Source organism: Mytilus californianus, unplaced genomic scaffold (genome assembly GCF_021869535.1).
Source record: "Mytilus californianus isolate M0D057914Y unplaced genomic scaffold, xbMytCali1.0.p SCAF_3, whole genome shotgun sequence".
NCBI lineage: Eukaryota > Metazoa > Mollusca > Bivalvia > Mytilida > Mytilidae > Mytilus > Mytilus californianus.
The window spans coordinates 108940537-108964021 of record NW_026262679.1 but is presented as its reverse complement, the minus strand read 5'-3'; the positions used below and the strand labels follow the sequence as shown (position 1 = coordinate 108964021).

The 23485-nt window shown below is 30.3% G+C and overlaps 1 protein-coding gene across 1 annotated transcript; it reads left to right on the top strand.

The window, feature by feature from the left end:
- The first annotated feature begins 780 nt into the window (after nucleotides 1–780).
- LOC127735738 (uncharacterized) lies at nucleotides 781–19535 on the top strand. Its single transcript, XM_052246023.1, has 14 exons — nucleotides 781–834; nucleotides 6932–7057; nucleotides 7415–7492; nucleotides 8689–8860; nucleotides 10066–10142; nucleotides 11037–11187; nucleotides 11603–11661; nucleotides 12118–12240; nucleotides 12466–12537; nucleotides 13357–13386; nucleotides 13876–14075; nucleotides 14755–14994; nucleotides 15511–15574; nucleotides 17266–19535. The coding sequence occupies exons 1-14, from the start codon at nucleotides 787–789 to the stop codon at nucleotides 18115–18117; spliced, it is 2292 nt and encodes a 763-aa protein (XP_052101983.1). The 5' UTR covers nucleotides 781–786; the 3' UTR covers nucleotides 18118–19535.
- Nucleotides 19536–23485: the final 3950 nt, after the last annotated feature.

Genomic DNA, 23485 nt, shown 5'->3' with positions numbered 1-23485 from the left:
CCAACTTTGTTTATTTTGGCACCTTCTGCAGGAATGAAAAAAAATGAATAGCAAAATCCAGAAAAGTTTACAATTTTTTGCATGTTCGGAAACAAAATGCATTTAAAATTTAATTATCTAGTTCCTGCCATGCCTTAAAACTTTTCCAGGTGCACAGGTCTGTCTGTAATCGTAGTAAAATTTGTGGTGTAAATATGGCCGTATTAGCCAAAAGGTTATGATGAACCTTAGAATTGAGATTTTTTTTTAGATGTAACACTAACCATGCTAACACGTTACAGTATCAAAAACTCATAGGTAACACAATGGCATGTAGCATATATATGATATTACAGGAAAAGGGCTGGGACTATAACACTATATATTAGTCCTAGGAAAGGGTAACAAGCTAATGGTATAGATTTACATCGAGACGAGAGGACATTTCACTTACCAGGAATATTATTAAGTCTCTTGAATTTCAAATTATTCATAGAAATTGTTCAGTGTACAAAGTTGTCTAAAACTTAGATCTTACATGTGTACCCGTTTAAAATGACTTCTTCAGTGTATACTGCTGCTTATTTCAGTAAAATACAATTTAAATTTCGTGCCATTCTCCAAAATCAAAATCAACCGCTTACGCTCTACCAAAATATTTGAATTTCTCCAAATTGTCAATTATTTAGAAAATAAATTGATTTTTTTTACATCAAAATGTTATCAGGGAATTTATTTAAGAAAATTACAATCGCTTTTTGAACAATATTGTAGCATTGTTTCCATTTGTTGATATAAGCGATAAGCATGGCGGAAAAGTTTGATTTGTTGCTGATGAATGGACCATCATTTGCTGTAATGTCTTTCAATATAAACCAGATGTGAATTATATAACTTGAATGAAATGCATCCTTTATAAAATCTACTGTATTTTGACGTCCTATCGTTATTTTTCATGAAAGATGCACAAAACTTACATGGTTGTAAAAGATTTATACAGTTATGTCTTATGAACATTGATGTTATAAACATACTAAATTTTTAATTGAGACCTCTTGAAGGGGCATACATAATCAATAATGGCATTTTTGTTTTTGATACTGAATATCGGCATGAATATCAAACTAACCCACTAGGGCCAGCTGATGAAGTCAGTATCAAAACAAACATGATAAAATGCCGTTATTTTTTGTCTGCAATTTGTCCTAACAATATTTTTTTTAAGCTGAAAATATCAATTAAACTGCAAATATTAGTTAAACTATTTTTACACATTTAAAACATGATAGTTGTTCGGTTGTATGAATGAAGTGCATTTCATTGATACATAATAATTAAATGCAGAGGGACACCAACACGTGACATTGCTGCGCTGGTACATGATGTCATAACCTAACATTTTTGAGTATCAGGTCCTGTCCATGACATTAGGCAGTAGGATCAAACTGTCCATAAAGATGCATAATATGATAGTTTAATATTAATACTGTTGCCAAAATGTACATCTACAGGATACAAAGCATTGTTTTCATAGACCACTATACTTCTGAAATACTGCTTGCACTGCGTTAACAGTTAATAAAAAAAATGAAATTGATAAGATTGAAGTAGTCTGTATATGAGTAATTAAAGGAAAAGGAAAAAAGAGACAATTTGTTTGAGGAGGAAAAAAAATGCATTCTTGGTACTTCTGGGTACTGTACTTTTTATGTGTAGCGGCCTTGGGCATGCACCCATCAGGTACAACTCTTATCTTCTAGTCTCATAATCTAAATTGTTCTCCTCATAATGTCTAATGCCCTGCCTAGGACAATATTTTGTAAAGTAAAATAAACCATCTCAGACAAATCAACTAGGTGATCACATGATGGAAATTGTTCAGGTAAGCATATTTGGCAACGCATTCCAGTGAAAAAGTCCACACCATAGCATTCTGCAAAAGAAAATCACAAAATAATGTAAAAGAAATACATATTTTAGAAAACAAATTGAAGAAATTAAATGAGGGTACAAACAAAAAATGTAAAAAGGATGTTATTAACTCTTTTAAAGAGGAAATTAATATTATAGAAGAAAAACTTGGTAAACTATATGATTCAAAAACAAAAGGAGCACAAATAAGATCTAGAATTAAGTGGGTAGAAGAAGGAGAAAAAACACAAAATTCTTCTTGGGACTAGAAAAAGCTAGGCAAACAAGAAAAACTATAACAGTGCTCAGGGACAGAGAGGGGGTGATACATACACATCCTACAGAAATACTAAATCTTGAAAAGGAATTTTATGAAGAAATTTATAAAAGTTCAAATCCCAATAAAAATTTTATAAAAGATTATGTTATGAATACAGAATGTGATCATGTCCTAACAGATAAAGAAGGCGATAGTATGGAAGGTTTATTAAGCACTCAAGGATGCACAGATTCATTATTTAAAATGAAACTAAATAAAGCCCCAGGAATTGATGGCTTAAGTGTAGAATTTTATAGAACATTTTGGGAACATCTTAAAGAGTTTGCAGTCAAAACTTTTAATTTCTCAATTGATTAAGGGGAGTTAACAAATTCACAAAAATTAGGAGCTATTTCCCTTTTACATAAAAAAAAAATGATCCTCTCAGTTTAGACAATTATAGACCAATAACATTATTGAATGCTGACACAAAATTAGTCGCTTATTCACTTGCTCAAAGAATCATCAAAATATTACCCCAAATTATTCATGGAGATCAAAATGGGTATGTTAAAAACAGATATATAGCATATAATATTAGACAAATTCAAGATGTCATAGATTATGCAGACAAATTTAATATAGAGGGCGCTTTATTATTCTTAGATTTTTCAAAGGCATTCGATTCATTAGAGTGGGGTTTTATGTTCTTTGCTTTACAAAAATTTGGATTTAAAAATTCTATGATGAGATGGATAAAACTTTTATATTCTGACATAAAAAGTTCAGTTTTAAATAATGGGTGGATTTCAAAACCCATGAGTATATATCGTGGAATACGTCAAGGCTGTCCATGTAGTGCGATAATTTTTGTTATTGCTGTGGAGATTCTAGCTTGTAAAATTAGGCAAGACCATAACCTTAAAGGATTTGAAATCAAGATAGATGGAAAAACCCATACTTTAAAAATAAGTCAGCTAGCAGATGACACCACTCTTTTTCTCAAATCAAAACAAGATATTTCAAAAGCTCTTAACATGATTGAAACATTTGGTTCACTGTCAGGATTAAAACTTAACAGATCTAAAACGGAGGGTATTTGGCTAGGGAAACAAAAACACTGTAAAGAAAAATATGAAAATATTAACTTTACAGATAAACCAGTTGAAAGTCTGGGGATATATTTTGGGCATAACAAAGAAGAGTGTCATAAACTAAATTTTGAAAAACAGCTAGAAAAGTCTGTAAAAATTACATCTAATTGGAAAAAAAGAAACTTAACAATGATAGGAAGAATAACAGTTATTAAATCTTTAGATATTCCTATAATTACTTATTTGGCTACAGTCTCAACCTTGGGCAAAGAGTATTTAGATAAATTTAAAAAAATTATATATGAATTTCTATGGAACAATAAGACAGAAAAAGTTAAACGCACTGTATTAAGCTACAACCAACTAGATGGCGGATTAAAAATGGTAAATATAGATAAATATATAGAATCTATTAAGATAGGTTGGATAAAAAGATTAACTGCTGATAAATTTCTTAATTGGATGGTTATACCAAAATTTTATCTAAATAAATTTGGTAGCAATCTACTTATCTTAAGAATGAATACTTATAATATATACTCTCTACCAGGTACTAAAGAGCTACCAGAATTTTATCTTGATATGATTAAAGTATGGTTAAAAAATAAAAATAATAAAACTAAACATCCAAATAATTACAGACTTATCCGCCAAGAAGTCATTTGGGGAAATCAATTGATCAAATTTCAAAAGAAAACACTACTTTTCCAAAACTGGATAGATAGCAATATCATTCATATAAATGATATTATTGATGAAAATGGAGTCTTTTCAGAAAAAATTATAAGTTTAAAATTAAAAAATAAATCGAATTGTATAGCTGAAATCTCAAAATTAAGAAAAGCAATCCCAAAAGAATGGTTAAAAATATTAAATGAAGAAAGATCAATAAAAACTAGTGTTTTAACAAATAACTCACTATATATAAGTGAAAAAAATAATTGCAAACATAAACTAGAAAAATTAGATTCGAAGAAAATTTATACAATTTTAATAGAATATGATAAAGAAATTCCAATAGGGTATCATAAGTGGAACAGAATATTAAAATGTGAAAATATACAAAGTGAAGCTCAATATATGCAAAAATTTATTCATAACTATTTAAAAGATAATAAACTGAAAATGTGCAGATGGAAACTATTACACTTTATTCTTCCAAACAAAGTGTTGTTAAAACAATGGAAAATAAGCCATAACTCTACTTGTAATTTTTGTAACCTTACAGAAGACTATGAACATTTTTTTGTAACGTGCCACTTTTAAGATGAGTTTTGGGGGAAATATATAAGAGAGGGACAAAAGATACCAGAGGGACAGTCAAACTCATAGATCGAAAACAAACTGACAACGTCATGGCCAAAAATAAAAAGACAAACAGACAAATAATAGTACAGATGACACAACATAGAAAACTAAAGACTAAGCAACACGAACCCCACCAAAAACTGGGGGTGATCTCAGGTGCTCCGGAAGGGTAAGCAGATCCTGCTCCACATGTGGCACCCGTCGAGTTGCTTATGTTATTACAAATCCGGTAAATAGTCTAATTCGGTAAGTCACATTCGTGAAAAGGGAAGGGTATTGTAGTTACGACATAAGGAACATATCCGATATCATCTGTGAAACGGTTATTCCATAACGGTCAACCAACTCGTGATGGCGTCCGTAAAATTTACGAAGGGATGACTTCAACTTCACCATTTGGAACTCTTGGTTTAATAGCTTCCTTGTGAGCAGCAATCCTCTATCAAGGAAATCATGATAGGAAACACAAGCCCGGGAATATCGTATCAATTGGGAGATATATGCTCCGTATGCAGGCGCTGCTGGAATGTTGCTACATAGAAATGGAAAGTTCACAATTGGGAAGCTGAAATCATCTCTTTTGTCGTAAAGTTTTGTTTTCAACCGACCCTCATTGTCAATTTCTAGATGTAAGTCAAGATATGAGGCAGACTTAACTGTATCTGTAGTATCCTTTATCTCTAGTTCGATGGGATAGATTCGTTCAACATAGTCACCAAATTTTGTATTATTTAGTGAGAGAACATCATCTATACAGCGGAACGTAGAGTTAAAGGATATTGCTAACTTCTTATCTCTCTTCCTAAGAAGCTCCTGTATGAAGTCAGCCTCATAATAATAAAGAAACAAGTAGGCAAGAAGAGGGGCACAATTGGTTCCCATTGGAATTCCGACAGTCTGTTGAAAAACACGTCCTCCAAACGTAACAAATATGTTGTCAATCAAGAAATCAAGCATCTTGATAATGTCAGTTTCAGAGAATTTTTTGTTTGAATCAGAGTGATTCTTTACAAAGTAGGATTTATCCCTCCCCAAGACAAGATACTTGTATCTACGTTCGCCATTCTTTTTAATGAAACAAAGTAATACCAACTCTTTCAATTTGTCTTTTAGTTTGGAATGGGGAATACTTGTGTAAAGTGTAGAAAAGTCAAATGTTTTAATACTATTGCAAGATGAGAGAGTCTTAGATTGTATGTACTCTAAAAGATCTTTGGAATTTTTTAGTATCCACATCTGATTCACGCCACCTCTAGAATAAAGTTATTTGAAATAGCTAAGATTGGTAGACACATTTTCACTAAAAAAAATTTAATCTGGGGATATAAAATTAATGATGAACATTATTATGAAATAAACTTTTTACTTACAGTTATTGTGTTCACTATACACAAAATACACTATTTGTCAGAATATAGGACAAAAAATATCAATCTATATAATGTTTTTAGGTCAGAATTTAAAAAAGGATTATTATTACAAAAAAAATATATTAATATTGAAGGAAAAGGGATACTAGAAAAGATATATTCTTATATTTGACAACATTGTTATATTATTGTCAATGTTATTATTATATATGTATTTTACAGAACGGTTTGATAGATGATCATTTCATTTTACAATTTCAATGAGTTTTGAAAGTGAAAGTACCTCTTATTTCTTCCACAAATTTATATACTATAATTTTAGATTATATGGAAGATATACAAATTATGCTTACTATATGAGACCAAAATTTTTTTTGTGTACATACCTTCCGTGGCTAATGCAATTATATTTGGGAGACACGTGATGAAAGCAATTAATCCACACAAAAAAACAACAACAGAAAACGTTATACCGGACAACAGAGAAATATATTAAACCACAAACCAAATTCTGAACACGCTAAGATAACCCGTTATTCTGTTTTATTCTCAACATCTATCAGATAGTAACAATTGATGGTATATTAAAGAAAACTTTTTTTTTACTATATATATATAAAGTTCATATTCAGAGTTATAATAGTAAAATAATAGAGAAATAATCCATTAATGATAAACAATGTATTAAAGACATATAATATACATACTAACAAAATTATAAATATATACATGAAGATACCCTGGTCTTAGGGTACTAATATACAGGGATCTCCACTGAAATAGCTGTACCAGTGAAGAAATCTGTTAACAGCATGTGCAATATTGTTGTTGAATAAAAAAAAAAAAAGAAGAAAAAGTCTAGTCAATTTTCTTTCATGATCAGGCAAAATGGAAAAATTAAAAATGTGTAGCCTTTTTCTAATAAACATGGTGAATCACGTTGACAGTTAATAAATTGCATGATTGATATATGGGAGGCTACTAAAATAAGTTTATTTTGTTTGTTTTAGGGCAGGAGATTTTACAGTGCTCTCTTGAAATCACATAGTGAAATTATTCCAAAGAAAATGTTTTTATCAGATAACACTCTTGGACTGAGAGATGTTATTATGGAAGTGATTTCTATGTTGAAAGAGGTATGTAAGGAATACTATAGTTTTATTCAATTATTGTCTGGCCTGTGAAAAGTTAATGTCTCTGAAGATATTGGATAATTTTTATAATAAAGGGAAACATATTTTTTTTAGGTCCTATGGGATTTAAAACAAAAAAGTGCTACCTGTATATGTAGGTGTTTTTTACATTTTGCTGAAATGTCATTTGCATTTGGATCCTGCCTAAATCATAGTGTTTATGTCAGAAGCTTTTTTTCAAGGTCATGAAGGTTGTATAAATTCTCATACTACAATAAATTGAAAATCATATTCTTTTAACAGTATATATTGTATGGATATTATGTTTTTTAGTTTGAATGATTTTAATTTGTATTGTAGAATGAAAAGGTTGTGGTCAATGATGAAAACTGCAATAAATCAACCTGGGAGTCCTACATAAATATGGTGAAGAAAAAGGTACTCTTTTATATATTACTGTTCAGTTGATCAAATTTTGTAACATAACATAACATATCAGCTAAAAATCTGAAAATGAGTAAAAACACTTCTATTTATACAAGTTATATATATGATACTGTGGATTCATTATTAATTGTAGGATACCAATTTTCGTTGATTTCATGGGTATAGGTAAATCACAAATTAAATGTTCAACAAAGTACAAATTATATATAGGCTTGAATGCAGACTTCTTTAAAACCATGAAAGCGAATATCCATGAGAAAAACAATTTTTCCTAAATCCACGAAAAATTGGTATCAACTAAAATAAATCAATGTTTAAAATGTTCTCATGTTTTCTACAGTAAGACTTCTCCCACTTGTACTTTAAATGTCTTTTCATTACAAAATACAGCCCAATTTTGATGCTAAGCACCCTGCAGCCTCTTGGTTAAAAACTTAATACAAGGGAGAAGGTAATTCTAATGCCTTAGTACTATACCTTTTGTGAAGTTTTTATATAATTTATGGCATTGATGATAGATTTACAGGTAATTTGCACCATTATGATGGCTTTTTAAAATTTCATGAGAAAAAATACAATAAAAGAAAATTTCGGTTTATATATCGTGGTACTTAGTAAGTAATACTTTAAAAATTATTAAATGATTTCCATGTGCGTAATACATTTTTGGAATAACCATCAGGTTGGCTTAAAACAAAAATTTAGGAGACCCTAAAATATGAAACATTGAAGAGCACAAAAACTAAAGGAACTTAAACACAGCAGCTAAAATCTGTATATGGTAAACTGCATAATGGAGTTGCAACATTAGATTAAGCATAATTTCATAATTTTATGAATTTGAAATTTACTGGCAATATTTATGATTTGAATCATTCCAATACTGAAGCACTTATTTCTGGAGAAATGCCACCATAGAGAACTTAAAGAACACCACCAGTGGTACCAACCAACTGAAAGTAAAAAGGGAATGATATGATTTCCATTTGCACAACACATGTTTCTGGAATAACCTTTATCAGGTACGCTCAACACCATAATAATGGAAAGCTTAAGCCTTAACAGGTAAGACAATATTTAGCTCGTCTGTGAAAGAATTTTTTCAAGTACAATAAAACCTTATGTATTTTTGCATTTAATATTATTTTTAAAGTTCTAAATGTAAAAATATTATTTGCTTTTGCCAGACTCCATCAAAATCAATAGCTGTTGTATCAGTTCAACCCAAACATGGTTTGAAACAACTGTACTGGTCCCGTCAGTATTACATGCTGGATAATGATGGATGGGAACCATTACTGGACAGTTATTTGACCAAATGGTTTGATAGTTCCACAGAGGAACTATCTTATCATGTAGGTAAGTTGTAGATATACTAAGCATCTAGAAATACACAACTGACATGGTGGTATTGTTGTGGAGTGCTCGGCTAAAGGGGGGAAAGGCATTGATTCATTTCCAGCCCAGGTCAAATAAAGACTGGTACTTTTTAATTCTTTGCTAAGGACAGAGCATTTAAGAGCAGACTGGCTGTCTAGGAGTCAGAATAATGTGTCTGGGAAGATGACATGTCTTCCTGCAAACTGTTACCTGAACTATCACATTAAAAATCCAGCTCAGCATGATGGTCTAATACAAAACAGAGTTATATTTGTATCACATTGGCATTTTTCATTCTAATTCACATGTAAAACCGCTGAACATTGAACGCCAATCCGTATTAATAACATTACTTCTATAGGATTATCATTATAAAATAGTGACACATAATTAATACAGTAATATGATTGTAGTAATGATGTGACTTTTCTACCAGAAAAACATGGACCTTGAAATAAAAATTATGAACTCATTTTTTTTAACATGTCCTATTGCACAAAGGTTTTTTTTCCCTTTTAGCGAAAATGGAATATTTATGGAATTTTTTTTCTCTATCTTACATACTTAGTGAATTTTTGTTATAATACATGTACTGTATTTTAGAGACAGAAATTTCATTAAACACAAGGGAATTGAAGCCATAAAACAAATAATTAGAATATACCAAATGTATATATATATATACATGTTTAGACGTGTATATATATAAATGAGTCCCTACCATCACTTGTTTCCTGTAACTCAGACTTCAGTACAGGACTCTCACAGTTTTAAGGAATTTATTCCTCCTCCCAAACATCAATATTGAAAAAATTTACCAGCATATTGATTCGTGATAATTTGTATGATGTTCAAGATCATTATTTCAGTTCAACTACCACATGTCAAGATAAGGATCATTTGACATCTTACTGATGAAGGATATTAGTTATCCGAAATATTTAATATTTGTTCATGATTTTACTATTTTTTTTGTGATGTTGTACCCTTTTAGACTTGCTTATTATATATATATATATATATATATATATATATATATATATATATATATATATATATGAATACATCTAGATCTGAATTAATGTATTTGATGGATGTATGATACATTATGATTTTCACATTCAGGTGTCAAACATGTAGCCTTAATTCACCTTCTCCTTTTAAAATGTTATTGTTGTTTATAGTTGATGACCCAACATTAGTTGAAGATCTAAAAGTTATTGTTGAGGAATATCCTGTTATTCTACGAACAAATATTCAGGTAATGTTTAGGTCTTTAGGACTCATTGCTGTTAAATTTGTAATAGCTTATAATTTCTAATAAATTGTAAATATAAAACTATAAGTAATATACAGCAATTATACCAGATACACATGTATGTATCTGATTCATATTGTACAATGGATTAGAATGCTCTATTTTACTAATAATTATCATCTATTGCTGCAGTCATTTACTTTTCATCACAGGCTTTTTACAAAGCATGTTTTCAGTGCTATTTGTTTTTCCACTCATAGTTTCAATTCAGGTGAAATCATTCAAATATAATGCATGATAATTTATATATAATATCTGTTAACATGATGAAAGGCAGGTTGTCATTCAATACATATCTGAGTAGTGAACAGATTTGGATGTTGAGAATATATACTCATAATAACATGGAAAATTTCAGACGCAGTGTAAAATAATATTTATTTGATGAAATGCCAACTTTCAGCAAAGCATCAAATGTTAACACAGTATAACACAATTTAAAAAAAATTAATCTGCAATTTTTATTTGTAAAAATACTACTTTTAATACTTATTGTAATTTTGGATTGTAAAATGCATCCTTTTGAGATTTGTGTATCCAACATTGTCTAATATTTTGATATTTACTTGGAGCCCTGAAAATTTCTATTTTGTCCTTTAAGGACATCCACATACAGAAATATTGTAAATGTTCTTTTTTTTTGATAAAATACACTAATATTTGAAAGTATAAAAAAGAACAAATTGAGTCGTACCCTCACTAATACTTTTAAAGTCATTTTATATGCAATATTGTAAACCAGAATATTAACATGCTGCAAAATAATCTAAAATTTTCTATTAAGCGTTTAACAATGAGAAAAATTCTAACTTATTAGTTAACTTCCATTATTTTTAGCCAGATATCCCAGGACTGTTTTTCCAATGGGAGGCTGTTTTCTGTGAGGAGTCATTAAAGGCAGGAATTGTCAAGACTTGTCAGTTATGGTTCCAAAAATCTCAGCATGGAAGGATATTTATATTGTTAGATCTGACCAAACATCCTAGCTGTATGTTTATTTACCTTAAAACATGTCATCTTACCTTTGTGTAGAACAACCTTTTGTAAGAGAAACTAATTTATTGTAAATTACTTTTGAAGTAAAAAAAAGGTTATTGGCAGAGTTCATCATATTTGTAATAAATAGATTTGATATGGGTTAGATACTTATGAGACAGCTCTTAAATGAAGAATTTAACAAATTGAAAGTGAAAGTGCATAGGAACTCATTATCATTCCAAAAACTACTACAAGGTCTTCTGTTACGGCATCTAAAACCCTCAGCAAATTCAAAATTGTCACTTAAAAACTGGTCACCTTTATTATTTGTTTTTTGTACAGCAAGTACTATCCAGATATATGTTTTGCAAAGTCATTCATATCTTGTTTTATTTTATTTATAATTTCTACTATTATTTTTTAAGATATGGATTCCAGTTTTCAAGAAGAGGTTAAGAACTGTATGAAAGGCCTTGTCAAAAAGGTAATTGCAACATTGCAACACTGTTAGCACATTTTTACATATGAAATAAAGAGAACAAACTATGATATGGAAAGATATGTTGGAGGTAAAAAATCATATGTCTGACGGTTTAAATGTACTTACATATAACGAGCTACAGTCTTGTAATTCTCTGACAGAGCTTACTCTTTATAAAAAAAAATCTGTAAGAATTGAATTATTTTAGATAATTTTCTTTCCATAAACCTTTTTTAAGTACATGACATGTTTCAATAATCTTTATTTTCATTCCAGTAATTATTATTTATATGTTTATTAATTCTAAAAATTATATCTTTAAATTAGGCGAGGGAAATAACTCATTCTTCATTTTGTAAATCTAAAAATGTCACCAAAACTATTAAGGAGTAAAAATCTTATATATTGATTTTTTATGTTGTAAAATGTATTATAAAAAGGTTGTAATTTTTCTTGTAGCTAGAAGATGTTCCTGTGTATTTATACAGTGTTGATAAAGAAGCAGTAAAATATACAGTGCCTCCTAGTCCTGGGTTACTGGCAACAATTCAAGGGTCACATGGTATAGATTTGTTTAATAAGGTAAAGATACTACAATTAACCGTTCTGTTTTACATGAATAATGATAAGAATATGGTCAAGTCAGACATTTGGCCTTGAGGGTAACTTTTGTTTCATAATTTTGTTCATAAAAAAAATCCAGAAGCCTACTTATTCTGATCATTCATGTTTCATGGAAAGAAAAATTGTAATCATTAATGTAACTGGCCACTTTATAATATAATGTGTAATCTTTTATATCTGTAGAACACTGTCATGCTGTTTCAAGATCAACCATTTTCTAAAATGGCAGATTTGGCAGGTGTAAAACATGTAAATGTAAGTATCTGTATATTAAATACAAGTGTTAAATATAAAATTAGTTTTATCCACACAAGAAGAATAGAATTTTTTTGTAAAGAAATAAAAAAGATTTTTTTTCCCAGTTTCATTATGGATTTGAAGAAGTTATGCAACCATTAGAAAAGAAATAAAAAAGAAAAATTTGCTTGTGCAATCATTTCAGGATCAACAACAGAAAAAAAAAATCATAAAACTAAATACATATATTTTACTTTCAAGAAAAATATTTGGGCAAAATTTAAATGGATTAAGACTAAATATGAAATTATTTATTTTTTAAAATGAGTTCATGATTTGACATCGTATAGTAAATGCAGATCAATAAATTTCCCCATTTAATATTGATTAAATGATAATAGCAATTGGTAAATCAAAGAATTTACAACAAAAATTAAAAAAAAAAAAAAACAACTTCAGTACTGATGTAAATAAAGAGATCTCTAAATACAATAGCTCTAATGGAGCTTCTGTAAGTGGAAGTCATATAAATTTTGTGTATCAGCAAGAAAAAAATTATGACATATGCAATTTGGCATTACCTACATTTTACTGATGTAATAGATACAGGCAATGCAATGATATACAAAACCCTATTAAAGAATACTTCTTTACTGAAAGCATGCTCAAATAGTACTTAACATGGTGATATGACATCTCTTTCCATACATTACTGCAATATTACTGCTATACTTCTTTCCATCCATTACTGCAATATTACTGCTTTACTTTAATTAGAGAAGATTTCCAAATTTGTTAATAAAATCTGTGTTTATGCTCATGACTTGATTTTTTTAGGCTTCAAAGGTGTTACAGAAGCCAACATTAGTAAGTGTTATATGTTTTTTTTTAAATCTTTTTTTAAATCTATTTATTTCATTCTCTTCAAATATCCCTCAATAAGAGACCTTGATTGATAAAAAGATTGCCTGTCCCAGGATTTGTTAGAAAATATTATATTTCATTTTAAATTAAGGAATAATTTAGAATTATTGAATGTTTTATTCATGAGATAATTTCCTTTGATTTTTTTTATATTTCAGAACTTTTTAAGATTAAGAATAGTAATAAAAACATTACTGGTAATTCTTTGAGATATTTGTTATTTTGTATTTCATGCAATAGCTATCTAAGTTACCTTTACCCAATTTCTCTTTTAACTGATATCCAATTCTCCACAATTTTGAATAAATAAAACAAATATTACTTACTTACAACTCCTGTTAGCACCATGTGTCGCAAAACAAATATACACATTACAAATTTTGAAAAATTTATCACTTCTACTGTCATCAAATATTTTGCATTATATTTCAGATTTTAAATAAACTGATTTTCACAACACCACGTCAGCCAAATTTCCTTCAAGATATGGAGTTCAGAGTTGAAGAGGACCAATCACCTTGTTTACCTTTATATAACCTCAAAGATAGTTTCCATGGAAATTGTTTATCAGAAGAAGTAAGCCAGGGAATTAAAGCATCCCTGTATGGATCAAATATTGATTCCATTAAAAAGTAAGCTATTTTTTGGAATGTACCATAATTGCTTTATTTGAAACATTTATTGAACTTTCTCAACCTTTTCAAATGTTTCTTGGAAATCAGGATTTATTTAATTTCTTCTAATTATTAAATTTAGAATCTTACTTGTAGCGCATATAGATTACTAATCAATTCTCACCTTTACCATTTAGATATATTACACGTATTTTTTAAATGAAATCTTATACATCAAGTATATGCTATTAATGTAATAAAAATAGCATATTTATGGTTAATTAAAGTACAGATAAGTTTATATAATATTTATTATTTAATACAGACAGCTTACCTTAAAATTCTTGTTCACAAACACAAAGTGTCGTGATATCATTACAGTCATATGTTCAGTAGTTGTCGTTTGTTGATGTGGTTCATAAGTGTTTCTCGTTTATTATATAGATTAGACCGTTGGTTTTCCCGTTTGAATGGTTTTACACTAGTAATTTTTTGGGCCCTTAATAGCTTGCTGTTTGGTGTGAGCCAAGGCTCTGTGTTGAAGACCGTACTTTGACCTATAATGTTTTACTTTTATAAATTTTGACTTGGGTGGAGAGTTGTCTCATTGGCACTCATACCACATCTTCTTATATCTATATAGTATGCTTTAATTTAGGTTTATAGGTTGCCCAGTTAATACTTTCACTTATCTCAGTTTTCAGAAAAGTTTTGATGCCTACCTGATGAAAAAAGAAGACCCTTCTACTCAGTTGAATCCTGATGACAGTACACATGTATCTAGTGATGATGAAGTTGTACTTCAAAACAAATCTTTCTCAAGAGAGCTACCTAAGTGGATGTTGGGTACCAGTAAATCTACTTCATCTTCATCCCTGTCAAGTCATCGTTCTGACAGTGTCAACAGTACAGCTTCAGCAGATCAGAAGAAAGCCAAGTAAGAAAAAATATCATGACACAATATTTTACAGTTAACTGTTGATAGATTTGTTTTGAAAATTATCGTTCATGATTTTAAACAAGTTGATATGCAGTGCCCATGATGGTTATACATCAAGTTTGTAGTTCAAAATTTCTTCCTCTCTTTTTCAATATAAATTATGTTTTTTCAAAAGAAATTAATTTGTATGCATATTGATAGACTGTCAGAGTATTTTTATTAGACTGAAATATCTTGATTTAACTGGGCAATATTTAAAAACAAGAAACCTGTTGATACACCCAAGTACATTGGAAATTTTGAATCCTTTGTATGAATTCATTAGCAATAATTCAAGATGTCTTGATGACTGGAAATAAACCAATTAGTTCTATTTGTAGTGACAAAAATTAATATGAAAATAAAATGTTTTCAAATTTCTTGTCTTGTATATGTAACATGTGCTAATGTTGTCTAAATACATGAAATAGTGAATATTCACAATTCTGTAATTAGTTGTTAATATTTTCCCAGATCTACAGTTTATGTGATGTCAGAGAAGGAACTTGTAGAGGTAGCTACAGAAATCATGAAACAGGTATTTTTGTCGAGCCTTTGACTTTTGTCGAAAAAGTGAGACATACCGATCCTACATTCCGTCGTCGTCGGCGGCGGCGGCGTCCACAAATATTCACTCTGTGGTTAAAGTTTTTGAAATTTTAATAACTTTCTTAAACTATCCTGGATTTCTACCAAACTTGGACAGAAGCTTGTTTATGAGCATAAGATAGTATCCAGAAGTAAATTTTAAAAAAAAATTCCTGTTTTTCCGTATTTTACTTATAAATGGACTTAGTTTTTCTGCCAGGAAACATTACATTCACTCTGTGGTTAAAGTTTTTCAAATTTTAATAACTTTCTTAAACTATCCTGGATTTGTACCAAACATGGACAGAAGCTTGTTTATGATCATAAGATAGTATCCAGAAGTAAATTTAAAAAAAAAAATTCCTGTTTTTCCGTAACTTACTTATAAATGGACTTAGTTTTTCTGCCAGGAAACATTACATTCACTCTGTGGTTAAAGTTTTTCAAATTTTAATAACTTTCTTAAACTATCCTGGATTTGTACCAAACATGGACAGAAGTTTGTTCATGATCAAAAGCTAGTATCTAGAAGATTTTGTACTTGTTTATCCATATTTTACTTATAAATGGACTTAGTTTTTCTTCCAGGTAACATTATATAATGTCCGCAGTTAAATTTTTTAAAACATTTCTTAGATTCATAAACTATCCTGGATTTTTATCAAACTTGGACAGAAGCTTCTTACAATAAAAAAATTGTATCGAGAGGAATATTTTTATTAAATTTTTTCCTCATCTCATTTTTGTTGAGCCTGCGATTAACAGCAAAAGTAGGCGAGACACTGGGTTCCGTGGAACCCTTACACATTTTTATTTATTTATACTATTCTTGACCAATAAGACATAAAAAATAATAATCATATATGATATTATAGGTGTATTTTTGATTTCAAAACAGTTATAATTATATTTCATTTAAATATTAATGTCATCCATTTAAAAAAAAAATTAAATAAAATTTGGATGCAATTTGTATTCTTTTTCTATTATGTTATGAGATTGTTCTTCAAAGTAAATAAATACAACTGAGATAGGACAAAAGTTATAGCTTTATAAAAGAAGTCTGAGAACCTCTCATATGTTCATATACTGTGGATTTATTTATTTTCATGGGTACCAATTTTCTTGGATTGAATAAAACTCGTATTTTCTTGGATATATGATTTCATGGTTTTGCCAAAGTCTTATGTAAGCCTACAGAAATTGCGTTTTTGTTTGAACATTTAAATTCTTGGTTTACCTATTACAACGAAATCCATGAAAATTGGTATCCCACGAATGTTAATTAATCCACAGTAGGCGTGAATTTTGTATAATGATTTCTATAAATTACCAAAACATATATAAATTTTTCTAAAAGATTTCATAATTGATTATATGTACAGGGGTATATCAACTTTTCTTCATAGACAACATTTCTCATGTTGGATTCAAAAGATATTTTTAAATTTGAAATTTGAAGTGTTCAAAGCTAAATTCCTAATGTAAGTTAAACCCCATTTCAGATCAAGCTTTACTCATAAAAAGAGGTAAATTTCATTGTTTAACTATTGTTTTATAGGCAAGCTAGCCTATTGGAACCTTTTGTTGATAAACATGACTGTGTCATCTTTTACTAGAAATTTTATCTCAAATTTGCAGGCAGGGAGAGGAGACATTCTTCATAGAATTGAGGAAAGAGAACTGTCAATAAACACTTATTCAGAAAAGAAAGACAATAATGAAACAAACATTATAATACATAAAACAGAATCCAACTCAACAGCCATGGTTGAAGTAGCTGAAGAAAATGGAGTGGATCCTTCATGTATAAGTGCCTCCAGTAAAAAGAGAAGAATATTTTCAAAAAAGAAAACTACTTCTTCCACTGGTAATAGAACCGAGGACATATTAGATTTAGATTTTATGGACTCAGAAGATATCAAAGACACACTAAATGTGGAAAATTCAGGTTGTGAATCTGGTAAGAGAGGCAAAATTGTCTCTGAACATTTAAAAATTATGGAAATTAATCCGTGTCGACAGGCAAAACAAAATTACTCTAGCAATTTATTTGACACCTTTCCTGTTTGTGAAGAGGAAAGGGATATTGAGATGAAATCAAAGAAAAATTTTACTGACGAAACTTGCATTTTAAGTGAAGAAAAAAATCCAGACTCAGTTAAATCTTCAAATAGTTACCTATTTACAAAACTAACAAAAAGGTTACATGACCAAGTTGAAAGTAAATGTGTTCATATAAATGAATCTTGTTCTAGCAGAGATGAAACCTCTTTAAATATCGACCCTACAGAATTGTTTCAAAACTTACCAGAAGAGGATTCAGAAAGACAGAGTGTAACATTTAAACCAAGGAAGAAACTGAAGACTGTACAAAAATGTCATGATCACCAGTTAAATGATAATCATAACAATAATAATGTCAAGTCCTCTCTTGCCAGCACTAAACCAAAGAAACCTGACTTGTCCTTCTTAGATGACATATTTGGATGAATTACTTGCATTAAGTATTTGTTGATGTAAATTATATAAAGGTTGTTTAATAGATGACATAACAATGTTAAGACTACTAGATTATTTGCATAACTTTTACATATTCTCAGATTACATATTGATTATTGTTGTTATGACAAGAAACAGATGTATTTTAAAAATTAGTTCTACAGAAATTAAGCAATTTAGGATTAACCATAATAATTCACTACATACATGACATATGGCATATACAGATTTTATGAATGGAGGTTCTTTTTTCTTTTTAAGGTCACTTGGCTCCCTAAAAATTTGGTTAGCTATTGGCATCTCTTTGTATTTCCTGTCTATCATCCATTTGACAACATATATATATTAAAAATTTTCTTCTTAGAAATTACTTGCTAATTTTTAGAAAAATTTACCAAAATCATCCTGAGGTTGTACAGTTTCAAAATTGCATCATAATATTCTCACCTGCCAATCAACTTGGCTACCATTTATTTAAATGAAACATATGGGGAGGACAGGGAAGTTACAGACCAATTTCATTTTTTTCCCTAATTAGTTTAAGGGCATACGATACAGTTACATGGGAGGTAATGACATTGCTAACATAAAATGTTGTTTTTTGACATACGAAACTGTGACATGTCAAGAAAAAATGCATTTTTCGAATAATTTTGATTATAAGCTTGAAAACAAGTACATTGACTCCTCATTTTTAAAATGACATTTGGTTTGGTTCTGCATTATTTGTACCAACTTTTATGAAAAAATCACAGATGAAATTTTTTAAATTAGATAAATACACAGCAAAAAATACTGTTTTTTTTTTTTCTAAAATCATAAATCTTTGATAAAAATTAATAAATCCATTGAATTTTACACAAATTTAGAGCATACGCATGTAAAATGTTTTTACAAAAACCCGCTTGTGTTTATCTTTGAAAACAAAAAAGTTAGGTATGTCTATTAAAAGGATAGAAATGTCCAAGAAACCAAAATTTTGAGTAAATGCCCAAAATTCCCACCCCATTTGTCTCTAAAATTAGCACATGAAGGTATGTTTTTCTTACATATTTGAATTTACTAGGTGAAAAATAGCTTGTATGCAAATTTTTGTAAATAAATCATTGCGGGATCAAAACTGTATTGTATGCCTTTGTGTCCCTTAATATTGTCTTGAACTTAATGAAATATTAAACACTGGACTGTAAGCAAACAACACAATCAATCAATCCATGGCATATTTTGATTTTTCCTATCCATGTGTTACTCTGTTTCCCAAAAAAGTTGTCAACAAAAAATCTAAGACATTTAAAATGGGGAATGAATCTAAACTTGATGCCATTATCTCATAGAAGTTGTGTTCCTCCTATTTAGTTCAGAATCAGTTTACTTTTTTTTGGCAAATCACAATCTTTGCCATTTCTACATTTAAGAAAGTTACTAGCATAAAATAGGAATAGAATTAAAACTTGACACAATTACTATTAAAGTCACACTAAGTTAAAAATGTACAACTTCTATTTTACTGTTTGATCAATGATTTAAGAAATTTCCCACTGTAACATGTGGACTTAACTGTTCTTTTTCATATTAGAGATTTTGTCAACATATAAATCCTATAATTAAAAGGGTTATAAAACAGGACTGGAGAGAAATGCATGATAGCCTAATTATAGTTATACCATATGTAGTTGCATCTCATGAGCTCTAGAAATAGACAATGAGGGTCGGTTGAAAACAAAACTTTACGACAAAAGAGATGATTTCAGCTTCCCAATTGAGAACTTTCCATTTCTATGTAGCAAAATTCCAGCAGCGCCTGCATACGGAGTATATATCTACCAATTGATACGATATTCCCGGGCTTGTATTTCCTATCATGATTTCATTGATAGAGAATTGCTGCTCACAAGGAAGCTATTAAACCAAGAGTTCCAAATGGTGAAGTTGAAATCATCCCTTCGTAAATTTTATGGACGCCATCACGAGTTGGTTGACCGTTATGGAATAACCCTTTAACATTCAACATTGAAAACTAAATACAGATGATAAACACGGATCCCGAAAAAAAATGTGGCGACCTCTGGTGTTACAGAAGGGTAAGCAGGTCCTGCTTCTTGCAAGACACCCGTAGTGTTTCTCACGAAGGTCATTTTCAAATCAAAGGAGAGGATTAGCTTCTTAAAAAGGAATGTTAACATCTCAAACAAGTCAATTAAAGAAAAAGCATACATGTCCATCGTCAGGCCTACTTTAAAATATGCTAGTGCAGTATGGGACCCATACAAACAAAACGACATCCACAGATTGGACATGGTGCAAAGACGGGCAGCAAGATATGTTACTAACAGATATCACAACACCTCATCTGTTAGTAGCATGCTTGAACATCTTGAATGGTCTACCCTACAAGAACGAAGGAAACATAGCCGCTTAATAATGATGTATAAGCTAGAAAACAACTTTGTTAAAATCCATACATCCAGTAAGCTAATACCGAATGAACGCCCTTCCAGAAATAACAACGAAAAGGCACTTAGAATACCATCTTGTAAACAACTGTACGGAAGGAGTCGTTCAATCCTAGAACAATCGGAGAGTGGAACACCTTGCCCAACTCTACTGTCTCCGCCCCGAGTCCTGAGACCTTCAAGGATCAGCTCCGTCATTAGATTTAAATGCCATGTTTTTAATTGCACCTGTATATATATTAAATTGCACCCATTCTCTTTTTGTTTATTAATTTTCAAAAATATTTCATTCGCTCACTCCAAAATGTGGCAGAATTGTCAACCAGTTGACGGTGGTCGCTTACCGGAAGAAGAGGTTTCTACGACAACAGTAGAAGGTTATTTGAGACACAGATACCCCAGGTGAAATAATAGTCTTTTGGACGAACGGACAATGGAAATACGAAATAGAACGGCCACTTTTAAGTCTTGACTTATAAGTAAGGGATATAAATCTAAGATGTTTTCAAGGTGATTGTATTGAGCCTGTATTATTAAATGTAAGACTTAAAGTAAAGTTAATATCCAAAGTTTATATATCTATTTTTTTGCCAAGGCAAATGATCGCAGAACTCTCTCGGTGTCGATATCCATTTCTCTGTGAACATGTATGAGCGCCAACGAAGATAGTCTGTCCTGTACCATGGTTACACGTATATAAGTTTTCAGTCACCGTAATGCACTAAATGACCTATCAGACCGTAATTCAATTTCAGATTTTTTTTTGTGAAAAAAAATGTGCAAGCAAATGATTTTTTGCGTAAAGGCAGCTACGCGCCTGGCTCTGAACATGCTGAAGTCTTTACCAACAAAAATTCATTCAAAATACTTATTGAAGCATTTTGACTAGACCATGTACCTTGAATGCTTTGATTATTTGAAATTCTAACATATAAAAGGAGTTAAATTTACCATGGTTCAAAATACCATATCTAAGAAAAATAGTTAAAAAATCTTTTTCCATCATGTTTCATATATACCAAATACTAGTTACAGCATTATAACTATGTAAAGGAGTTTGAAAAGATATGATTTTTGATATTTGAGGTTTAAAGTGGGGGGTTCATGCATCAATACTATGGCAGGGGGGTCAAAATGCCATGGCTAAGTAAAACTTTCAAAACATCTTTTCCAGCATGTTAAATACATACAAACTACTAATTGGAGTATTATTACTATATGAAGGAGTTAGAATAGCTAGAGTTTTTTTTACATTAGAGGTCTATAGTAGGGAGTTCAATATACCATGGCATGGGGGTCAAAATACCATGATTAAGTAAAATTTTCCTCCAATTTAAAAAAAAAATCATAGCCAACATATTGTACATTAGATAATCTGCAATACTATTTATCTAAAACAGGATGGTTCAATTTTCCATGGTGGGGTTCAAAATACCATATGGGAAAAATAACCCGGGGTCAAAATACCATGCGGTATAATGACCCTGGGGTCAATTTTCCATATGGTATTTTTACCACGGGTTCACTTTTAAGGGGGTTCAAAATAAAGGAGATGGGGCAATAATGTCCTTAAGGATTTATTTAGCACAAAGATTTGTGCAAATTAAAAAAATTACCATATCTTTTCATACAATTGTCCTAACCATACTAAGGTACAAGGTTGTTTAGAAATAAAAGAAGAATGCGTCTGAGGACATGAATTCCCCACTCAAGCTTTGCTATTTTCCAAGTTAAAAACTCTAGAATGGGAAGTGACTCGTTGCCCAAATTTGAACTCTGTCTGTCTGTTGTGGTTTTAAGTATTGTGTATTAGCTTCATAAAATTTGGGTGAGGCAAACTTAAGTTATAGTGTGCAAATGAAAAAAAATTGCAATTTTCCAAGTTAGACCATTTGATATTCTGGGGGGGGGGGGGGGGGGCCAGGAGGATTTTGAAAATAAATAACTCAGCCTTGATAATCACAAAAATAAATGGTTTGTTCTGTGGTAGTTTGAAAATAAATTACCTGACTTGCAATGTATTGAAAATAAATAACTCAGCAGGTCTAATCGAAAGTATGAGATGACACCAGATTCTTCATAAATTCATCTTTTTTCCAAAAAAAAAATCGGGAAACACTTCCCATATCTTTTAATAATAAAAGTATAAATATTATTTAAATATACTTGAAATGTCAGAAAATTGGTTTCATTTAACTTGAGGTTAATTGTCTCAGGAACACTTACCTCACTTTTATTAAATCAGGGCCGTAACTACATTGAGACAAATGCCTCATGTAGGAAATTTCAAAACCAAACGCTTGTCTCAATATCAAATTGTGTTCACCGCGAGTGCCTTGCAAGAAGCAAGTTCTGTTCTCCCTCAGACGTAGCCCCTGATTTTTCGGGATCAATGTTTCTTATTTATTTGTCTTTTGTTCATTGATTGCCCTTCTGTATTCTGTTAGTGTTGCATTCATTTTGTAATATAGTAATTTTATTATTAACTTGATCATGAGTTTAAAAAAAACACAGCAGCCACAGACTTAACTATGTGAATTACATTTTTGCTTTATCATGCATATTTGTCTTTTGATGTTGTTCCTAGAAACTTAAGTCTTACACTGAATCTATAACGTGATTTTGCTTTGAGACCAAAATATTGTCATAAAATTATTAAAACAGAACTTGCATTTTCAGTTTAAGAAAGGGTCTGGGGAACACCCAGAAGGCATGATTTTGCATCATTTGTTCTATAGCTTCTTGGGCCTTCAGCGGTTCAAAAACCCTTCAAAAAAAATTTTGCCTCGCTCCGCTCGGCGAAACATGTTTGCCAATACTTTTAAAAGAGCCTTAGTTACAACCAAACTTTAATACTGTGTATGTATGCAATACATGTATATGCATTGGGGGATATAGATGATTCA

Excerpts from the sequence above, each read along its gene's own strand:
- LOC127735738 (XM_052246023.1), top strand. The coding sequence starts at position 787 with ATGGCGGAAAAGTTTGATTTGTTGCTGATGAATGGACCATCATTTGCT. Across the intron at positions 11,188-11,602 it reads TCTGACCAAACATCCTAGCT|ATATGGATTCCAGTTTTCAA; the intron begins GTATGTTTATTT and ends TTATTTTTTAAG. Across the intron at positions 12,241-12,465 it reads GTATAGATTTGTTTAATAAG|AACACTGTCATGCTGTTTCA; the intron begins GTAAAGATACTA and ends TTATATCTGTAG.